The 10106-nt window shown below is 35.9% G+C and overlaps 1 protein-coding gene across 2 annotated transcripts; it reads left to right on the top strand.

Moving 5' to 3' along the window:
- The first annotated feature begins 5751 nt into the window (after window positions 1–5751).
- ric3a (RIC3 acetylcholine receptor chaperone a) lies at window positions 5752–9772 on the top strand. Of its 2 annotated transcripts, XM_015051464.1 has the most exons (7): window positions 5777–5814; window positions 5931–5974; window positions 7275–7492; window positions 7731–7806; window positions 8096–8192; window positions 8686–8843; window positions 8980–9772. In XM_015051464.1, the coding sequence occupies exons 2-7, from the start codon at window positions 5932–5934 to the stop codon at window positions 9768–9770; spliced, it is 1383 nt and encodes a 460-aa protein (XP_014906950.1). In that variant the 5' UTR covers window positions 5777–5814; window position 5931; the 3' UTR covers window positions 9771–9772. The 2 variants fall into 2 exon arrangements, with proteins under 2 accessions (XP_014906949.1, XP_014906950.1); XM_015051463.1 differs by having other exon boundaries at window positions 5752–5974.
- The last annotated feature ends 334 nt before the right edge of the window (window positions 9773–10106 follow it).

The raw sequence follows: 10106 nt of genomic DNA, 5'->3' as shown, positions 1-10106 counted from the left end.
ATTTTTCCCTACCATGCAAAAATATCACTTCACCAATGAACGCCAATGACTAAGCAGAAATTGTATATCAACAAAGACCACATTAAAACTATGAACAGCTTTAAAGGGAATTGCTTTCATACCCAACGAAGTTTATGCTCACAAACAGCCGTTGTGCCTACACATACCGTATTCCCATTAAATAGGCCAAATGACATGACATTTAATAACCAATTACCCACATTTCACTTTGCACACCAGGATTTTTTTCACTGCCAGATCTGCATGATTAATAAATGATTTCAATAGAACCTGTCTGACAACACGATGGAGGCCAAGAGCTCTTAAAAAACAACTGATCAAGAGCTCATATGAAGAAATTACAGACAGCGCAAAGCACTGTCCAAACTAAAACCTTTCAAATAGCCCTTCTCCAACTCAAAAATCACAAAAGAATCCAGAACTGAGTCCATCCGTTAACGCCAGTGTTTATGATTCAACAACAACAAAGACTGAGCAAAAATGGCCTTCAAGGCAGCATTCCAAGGTCAAAACTACTGCTGACTGAAAAAGAACAAAAAGGCCATTTTACATTTGCCAAATGTGCCACAGTACACAAGACTTTTGAAAAAAAGTGCTGCTGACAAAGATTTAAGCTGTAATTTTAAAATGTGTATCATGGAACAGTTTGAATTAAACTAACTTCTTTTTATAAGAACAAAGAAGCAAACAAGTGTAGACCAAAATTCCTTCTTAGTGATGTAAGAGATTAATTGCCAGTTTTTGCAAACACCATCATCCCCTTAAAAAATCTAAACTACCTCATAGCAGATGAATACCATTGACCAGCTCATAGCATACAAATATTTCCACGAAACTGTTTATGCCATGGCAACATTTTGTATTTCACCACATATCTGCATAAAAGCTCTACTAAGAAAACGATTTCTGATGTACTTCACCGAGATAAAATTAGGACCCATGTAATGCTGTACAAAAGGCAACACTAGTGGTTTAGAGTTATTTACCTTGTTTTTGCAGAATGGCACTTCACACCGCAAAAATGACCGTTCCTACTTATAGTGGTAATATTTTTATTTCCTAAATTTGAAAGACATTTTCAAAAAGAAAAAAAAAAGACAGTGAATTGATGTAAAGTGAAAACTCTTTTCAGGTTTTATGTAACCTGAAAAGTTTCTGAAACTCCCAGTTTCAGAAACTGGAACTGCAACAAGCTGTTAGTTTGTTGTTGTCATATCTAGTAAAGCTAATCTGAAACGGGTCACGTTAAAACAATGACATCTGACCAAGAGGTTCAATCTTGAACAGTCACACTCCAGTTTCAGCTTCACAGTCACTAGATTTCTAATCTTCGTTTAAAGATTGTTTTTGGATAAAGGGTGATTTTTTGTTTTTGTTTTGTTTTTTTGTTTTTTTGAAAAACTTAAAAAGTCATTTAAAAATTAAAACCAAGAATTTCATCAACTAATGGATCTTCTCATCTTGAAAAACAAAAACATGAAATAAAAAGCTAAGAATAATTTGCATGTCGCTGCTCAAAAATATTAAGCTGTCTACCTCTGACTGAGAGTGTTATGACAGTGAATCCCTGTGGGTTCTGGGAATTGCATAATAAGTGGAGTTGCATTTCATTATCTGCATAATAAAGAAATTATGCAATGGTTTAAAGATGGCATAAAAGGCAAATAGAAATGAATGTGACCCTGGGGGAACTATGCAACGTGTCATACAATATCTAATCCCAGGCTAAATGTTTTCAGAGCAACTAGAATGTCCACATAGTATATATATTTAAATGTGTGAAAGACAATTTAATGTGATGGATGTCCGAATGGTACAAATTAATTTGCATTTCTTTATAAGCCATGAAGTACATTAATTTATAAAACCGCTACAGTCAAACTTCAAAGTATTGTACTTTGAGGACACTTTTTTGTCACAAAAACAGTCACGTGTTTTCTACCAGTTTTGCACATCAAGGTACCAATGCAGTGAATCTGAACAGTAAACTTCAAGTCTTCCTACAAATTCCTAACTGGAGTTAGGTTCTCGACTTTGAGCCATTCTAGCCTACAGTGATGCCAAAAATATCCATGCTCTTAAAATTGTAATTTCTTCCTCAAAGATTTGTGGAAAAATCTTTGTTGGCATTACATCAATTAAGTCATTCTTAAAATTACTAGTCAGTTTGTTAGATGTTTCCCTTAATATTTTTTCACAATTTATCTTTGGTAATAAGCTCCAAGTTTTGGAGGTTGGAAGCCTTCCTTGCCATCATCATAATGTTTAGCTCCCTTCACTGATTCAAGTTGAGTCTCTGGCTGTTGTCCAATGTTAATATTACTTCCAATCAGAAGAAAAAATGTTGGTACGCTTAAAAGATTACTGTAAAACCATAGCCTTTTATTAGTAGGTCATTTTTAACCAAACTGCATTTACGTTCAATCCACTGGCACCAGCGTTCTCCATCCATTCATCTGATTATCAAAATGGACAATAAAATGAGTTGCAGCAATTTAAATTTTAAGCTCATTTTATTGTTTTAGGTCTTTAAACAATTTCCAAGTTCAGTTGATTAACTCAGTTTGTAACATTTAATCAAAACTGCTGTCTGTGTGATTCTTAAGAGAAAAAGTGAAAATGACTCAGAGATGTGCATTTTTAGACTAAACAGTAACATTCAAAACTTTTTTAAACTGTAGACGTTGCTTGTTAGATTCATAAGCTTTCTTTTTTCTTCACAATTTATACACATTAACGAAGAGCCTAAAATCTGCATAACATTCTGCACTCACAGTAAACCCGAGGGCTTCATAGGCTTTGTCGTATTTCCTTGCCTTTTTCTGCCATCACTTGCTGTAATTGCCTCTGCCGCAGTTCTCTTTTCACCATCACAAACTTCCCGTCCTCCATCAGTTCTGCACACTACAGATGGTCAGACTGATCCAAAATATTGGTAATATCGATACCAACTCGATATTAACATCGCATCAACCCTAGCATGGTAGGAACAATGCTTCAGTTTCATTTTGGAAATGTCTTCCCTTCTCAGGTCTATCTTATCCATTTATCTTAAACATTGTTTTGATTTGCTTTCTTTTTATATATGTTTTTGCACTTTATTTAAGTAAAATGCACACAAGTTTCCTTTGTTTTTCTGTTGTTTCTTTTTTTCATGTTAACATGTTGAAGTATTTTTAAGACACCTATAAATTAGAAACAAATTCTGCCCTAGGTTTCAATTATATAATTCAAAGTGAAAATAAATAAATAAATTACAAAACACCTAAAGGTCACAGGTGTGATGATGTATAAAACTTGGATAGTAAAAAGTATTGATATCTTCATTGGTGATGGCACGCCTCTACTGTACACCCGCCTGACTATCTAGGCTATTTTGTCTACTGGGTTGAACAGGCAGCCTGTTGATTAGTTTGAACACTGCTGCCACCTAGTGACTGGAGGCTTGTTTATTATTCAAATATGAATAAAGACACCAATCCAGAAAAGTCACCCTGCCTCTCACATCCCCCTCCCCACCCCCACACACACTATTTGACATGCGCTGCTGTAAGGTAAGCCTACAAACTCAGTGTTGAGCCTTTTGCACTCTCTTGCCTTTTGTTTTCTTCTAGGACTGCCTGTATCTACCTATACAAGGCACAGTAACAATAATCGGAATCACAATATCAATATTCCCAGCTTCACTATTAGAAATGAGTGCTTCAACTCATTTAAATGGGAAACAGTATCGTTGTTTGTGTTGTATATTCACTTTCTGCCCCATCTGATGGATACTTACAGTTGGAAGGCCTTTGCTGAACAGCTAAAGAATAAAGAGACAGTTCTTTTCAAACCATGTAAATATCACAAAATTCTGAAACTATTCGCATAAAAATGCATGTTTTCCATGTTGAAATAAAACAGGTTTATTATGACTTTACAGTCACCAACCAACTTATTAAGTACATTTGTTAACTTTCTTATCTGACATCAGTCCTATTTTGATCAATATAGTTTGGGGTAATATTTTATTCATATTTGTTGAGCAGTTCATATAGAATGGTAAAGAAAACTGCAAATTACTTCTTTTAAATGTAGATGTTAGGCCTTCATTGCATTAGGTTAACACAACCACATGAATGAAATATATCTATATTTTTAAATAATTTATGTTTAAGTTATGTTTGCTTTAGGTGCCTTACTAACCGCACATGAAAGGTGAAAGAAATACACTACCGTTACAAAAGCTACACTATAACTTTAAGTCAACGTGAAACCAGTATGACCTTCATGTTTTCCTCTTTTACATTATGAGTTCTGCACTGCTGTGAGGGACTGGCAACCTTTCCAGGACAAACCCTGCCTCTCCCCCGACGACCACAGGACCCCGACGCCTGCACCTTTATGACCCTGCAAAGACACGTTACTAGAAACAATGGATGAATCTATGCAAATAAAAAATAACTCAATTGTCAAACGCTAATGGCAATATAATCTGCACAAAATTTATCTTGCGTCTTACACCAGCTTTCCATGTGATGTTGTTAAACGTTTCTGACATATGTAATTATTACTTAGACCATTTCCAGACACGTCTATATTTAGCATAACAACATTAAAAAATATTGTAAAAATTGCACATTGTTACTTCACTGTCAAGTTTGTGAGCGCTTGACTTGAACTTGTGGTATTTTTGTAACTGAATCTCTGATGCCATCTGCTGGTCTTTGATATGAAGTGCATAGGTTGTGTTACGTTCACATCTCCTCATTTAATATTTGTATTCAAAGCTATAAATTTAGTTACTTTTTATGATAACATAATAAATATTTAAACCATTGTTGACCACCACATTATTCTGTTTTCTTACACTCAGAGTCATCACTGTTTTGCATTGATTTTGTATTGTTAATGTGATTTATTTGCCTCTTTACTTGCTTTTAAGTCAAAAGAGAGCATTTACCCCTTAAATTAAAAAAAATAAAATAAAGTGTGCTCATATATGATTCATTAAAACTAATTTTAATTTAAGTGCTTCTTAATCAGTGTCACTTGGTTCTGGACATGAGACCCCCAACACTGCATGCGATCAATGTTTCCTTCAACACACCTGATTCAAATGAGTGTCTGTTTGCAAGGTGAAACTATGAGCTGATCTACCAGAAAATCATCTGAATCTCGCACAACAGAAATTCCTAAGCGGGAGTGGACCCTTAAACCTGAACATCGTCTGAGGAGCATTTTTGAAAGTGTGCTCACATCTGATTTATGAAAGTTTGAGAATGAAATTCAGCTAAATCTGAAGACAGCTGAAGTAACATTTTCATTATCCAAGTTTGGCATGAATCAAGCTTTAAATCATAGCTGAAGAAAAATATGTTGTGATTTATTATATATATAAATATATTCAAGACTTACCACTGAGAGCAGCTACTCACTTGTTTTTTGCAACAAAAAAAAAAAAAATGTATGCCCTAATTTGTTTATAAGTTTCCTTCAATAAGTTCAGAACATTATTGACTAATGGATTTATAGCACCTTTCAGTGGCCCTTGACTCTGCTAAGTTTATGACAGATTTAATAAATTCAACTTGGAGCATTAAATCAAGGGGTTGATTGCTTTATTATCCATCTTCAGACTGTGGTGGTTAAAAGTCTATAAAATTATACAACAAGCAGCTGGTTTCTGTTTACAGATTTACAGCCCATATTTCAGACAGCGCTTGAATGCAGCTTCTCTAATCCTCACTAATCTGGATGCAACATTGTCACATGAGAGCTGACATCTGGGGACAGAATCTCGCTTTTCTAGTAAAGACAAAATACTGGATGGCGGTCATTTTCTGAGACAGAATGACCATTACAACTTGCCAGAAGGTTACCCTTATATCATGCTCTGTTCTTTGTGTGTCTCTCTTCCTGCCCAGGATGCTTTTACCCAGAGGAAAAAATGAGAGGGGCCAGTCTGAGGGTAAGGCAGTTTATCAGGTCACCATCCGTCCAACTCCATCTTGAGTCCCTCTGCTGTTGTTGTTGTTGTTGTCAGCTAGCACTATACAGAGAATTTTCAAGGGTTAAAAACCCGCTCTACTGTAAATGTGTTTACTGTAACGGTTTTTAATACATGCTCATGTGCAGCGCTGGAAAAGAAAAAAAGAAAATAAAAATGTGCCTCCTAGAGATTTCTCATGTTTAAGATCCAACGAATTTTATTATCTGGCAACGTTAACTTGAGTCGACGCAATAAGCAGTTTCCAAATGACGATTTTATTTAAAAGATTATCCAAACAAAACTGGTGCTATGGAAACCAGCCGCCAACGAGTGTGAATAATGTTTTAGTTCGATTATACCTGTTACAACTGGGATTGATTATTGCTTGATGAGTAGTCTTATAAGATGAGAACTTAACAAAAAAGATCCCAAAAAGCAACAGATCATGTTCTGATTTATAAAGAACACATAAAAAAAACAAAGTCAGTCACATTGGAGAAGATTACGAAGCCATTTCTAAAGGATGAGGAAAGGACTCCAGCAAATGAAGGAGAGCCATGCTCTATTCCTGGAGAAAACATGAAGCAGTGGTAAACCTGAAAAAAGAGATGCCCAACTTTTAAAATCACTCCAGGACCAAAATAGCAACTCACGTAGGACCTCACAATATAACTCAAGACAATATTTAACACACATCAGACATAATTTGATTCAGTTTAGTTCAGAGTTCATGATAAAACAAGAAGAAAGACAGGGCAAAAACATTATTGATGGGAATCCCACCCAAACGATTGTTGGTGCCCAAAAGTTTTTTGGAATGAATTTCTAAATGCAGATTTTTTTATTTTTTATTTTTTTTAAAGGTGCACATCCAATTATCTCTGTTGTTAGAGGGTGAAAGGTAGTTTCTTTATTGATATTTCTGAAATTATGAGGCACTTGTTTAAAACATTACAGCACCACATCTTTCATTGTAACATTTTGTATTTTAAATAAGCAGCTGACATTACTCCTACATATACTTTATTAAAGGTTTACTGCAAAACTTCATTTCAAACATGCCTGAAAAAGAGACTGATAATACAACTATATGCCGACAATTAACAAATCTGCAACTTTCAAATTAGTTGGTTGTGCAAACAAAAATCATTAGGAACTAACTTTCTTTTTAAACCAATGTTTAAAAAGAAAGAATTTATTTAACAATTGTTAAATAAAAAATTTATTTAACATTTGTTAAATAAATTCTAGCAGTGATTGTTTTTTTTACCTCCTGCAGTTGGACCTGGGTTTTACCCTCCTGGGATGCATCAGCTGTCAGTGTCAGACGACCCGGAGCGGTGGGAGGTGGATTCTTCTCGCCCTCTCACACACACCGTTGAAGCCAGGGTTAAAGTTCAAAGTATTGGGCGGGGCAAGAAATACAACCTGATGGCTCAAGTCATACCCACATATGGCTTTGGGATTCTGCTTTACATCCTTTATATTATGTACAAGGTAATCACTGCAACAAACCTCCCTAATTGGTAGATTATTGAGTGTGGGATGAATACGCCTTATAATAATGACTCTTATATTTAGTTATTGTTCAGTATCTTTATACTCAGTTGAATGCACTCTTTGCTGTCAAGGTGATTATGAGTTTTATTTAAACTATAAAGTGTGACAATTAAAAGATGCTTTGCATTAGCCCTTTGCACAGCCCTACTAATCATAACTGTATGTTTGTGCACAGCTAACATGCAAGGGAAAGGTGAATAAATCAGGGCTCTATTCAACAAACAAGACAAAAACCACATCGAACACAAGTGGTGAGTTCTTTCAGACAGAAAATGTTTGTTAGCTTTGAGTGTGGCTTAGACTTTTTGATTGGTAATTTGATGGTGTAAATTTCACATGGGAGAGTTTTGTGTTTTTTTTTTTCTTTCTTTTTTCATTTTTTTGTATGTAATTCTTTTAAGAGAAATATTAGGAAAAACCAAGAGCACAGGAAAACTGCCGGAATTAATTTTGAAAGCACACCAAAGCGATCTTTATTTTGTATATAATCATCTGAAATGATTTGTAAAGTTTGTGTTTTTATTTGTATGAAACGTTTAGCTACTGATTATGAGCTTGCCAGGCTTCAGGAGAAACTTCTGCAAACAGAAATGATGCTAGAGAGGATCGTCTCAGGGAGGAGTCATTGTTCTTCAAGGTAAGGGGCTTCTTTCCCCCAGAACATCCATTAGTCACTACCACAACATCTTGAAAATGTGAAAATGACAGAAACGTATTATTTGATGGGAGACTAGGCTAAATAGAAAAGGCAAAACTTGAGAATGAAAATAACTCCAAAAGAAGTAATATTTTCAACTAGAAAATGAAGAGCAAAAATCTCAATAGAATGAAATCCTTGTAAGGTAGCAGAGCTGCTGCGCCAGTAAGCAGTGCACTTTCTACGGCGATATTCAGTTAAAAGAAGAAACAATAAGCGGGTAATCATTCACTCATGAGCCTCGGAAGATATAATTGATATTTCTAAAACAACACACTTTTGGGAAATCCAAACAGCTGAGGAATTTATGCAGCTTGTGTACCTTGTTCTGCAGTTTTGTAAAAACCTGACAGCTAGCTTATTTTTATTTTTTTTTTTTTTAATAAATAGTCGTGTGCCTGAGATTCTCGAGTTAACTTGTGCTGCTTCACAGTGGCAGAAAGCGAAAGAGTAAAACTTCAACATCAAAGAAGGAGGAAAAACTCCTGAGGCAACTCAGACAGATCACACTGCTGATGCAGGAGGGCCGTTTGGAGGGAGCCTCTCCCGAGATGGAGGCTGAGGAGGTCCCCTACGGTGCAGATTGGGAAGGTATGTGCTCAAGTGTAAATCCTCAAGCGCCTCTAATAATTTCAGAAAATATGTTTGAGGAGCAGGGCTTACCTCCAGTGAAACCCCGAGCATTTTATTTATGTAAAGCTGACTATTCCATGCTCCATTAACACAGGCTATCCAGAGGAGACTTATCCAGCGTATGATGAGTCCTGTGATAGACATAAGTATGAGACCATTAAGCTGGAGGAGGATCCCAGCCAACCCACTGCTGAGGCCCTTGCAGAGAGGATGGAGCAAGAAGAGGAAGAGATCATGGCCAGGAAACTCTCCATTGTGGAAGAGGAAGATGAAGAGGAAGAGGAAAAAGAGGAGGAAGAAGAAGATTTAGACGAGGAAGAAGAAGATGAATTAGAAGAAGTTGGGGAAGCTGAAGAGGAATCAGAAGAGGACAAAGAGCTTGAATATGTGGAGGACGAAGAGGTGGAAGAAGAGGAGAAGAAACAGTTGCTCATTCCTGCTCCTCCTGTTATTGGCAGAAAGCAGGAAAGAGTCGGTTTGGAGGTGAGCAAAGAGCTGCAACAACACAGGGGAGAGAAGAAGCAAATAACCTTCAGTGAGAAGAAACACGTGTTCCACTACCCCAAAGAGGACACCTTCGAGGAAGAGGAGGAGGAAGAAGAAGAGGAGGAGGAAACAGAGGATGAGACGGAGGAGGACGTAGAAGCAGAAGAGGAGGAGGAAGCTGACGATGATCCTCTGATGGAGGCAGAAAGCCTGCAGTTTAGTTGCGAAGGCTCTTCAAATCCAGAGGAACAAGCAGAGGAAGATGAAGAGGAGTATTTGTTAACTTTGGCACTGATGGAAGATGGACATCTGATTCACGCGGACGTCCCAAAAGAGGTCGGACAGAATGTCCTGAGGATGAGAAACAGGAGAGAAAGAGAAAGTTTTACAGCAACCTAAGTCTGCATTAGCCCTCACATGTTTAAACCACCAAAAATCAAACTTATTTGAGAAACATCATCCAATGATAATATATATATATATATATATATATATATATATATATATATATATATATATATATATATATATATATATATATATATATATAGTAAATGGTTTTCTTTTGTTCACTGTAGAAAAGTGTGATCAAATTTATTGGTTTATGATGTCTGAGATTAAAGACCTGTCATATAGAAAAATGTATTTAGTTATTTTTCTAGTTAAATGTCATTAATTTAAAGAAATCATGTGATTACTATCCATTAAATTCCTCATAATCCATCAGTAAAAGAA

This window comes from Poecilia latipinna, unplaced genomic scaffold (assembly GCF_001443285.1).
Source record: "Poecilia latipinna isolate Pla-1442-1.1 unplaced genomic scaffold, P_latipinna-1.0 Scaffold1046, whole genome shotgun sequence".
NCBI lineage: Eukaryota > Metazoa > Chordata > Actinopteri > Cyprinodontiformes > Poeciliidae > Poecilia > Poecilia latipinna.
Note: the sequence above shows the minus strand (reverse complement) of the source record. Positions and strands in the feature narration are given on the sequence as shown.

Coding starts and splice junctions, on each gene's coding strand:
- ric3a (XM_015051463.1), top strand. CDS start 5,857: ATGACCATTACAACTTGCCAGAAGGTTACCCTTATATCATGCTCTGTT. Junction 5,975..7,274: donor TGAGAGGGGCCAGTCTGAGG/GTAAGGCAGTTT, acceptor TACCTCCTGCAG/TTGGACCTGGGTTTTACCCT. Junction 7,493..7,730: donor TCCTTTATATTATGTACAAG/GTAATCACTGCA, acceptor GTTTGTGCACAG/CTAACATGCAAGGGAAAGGT.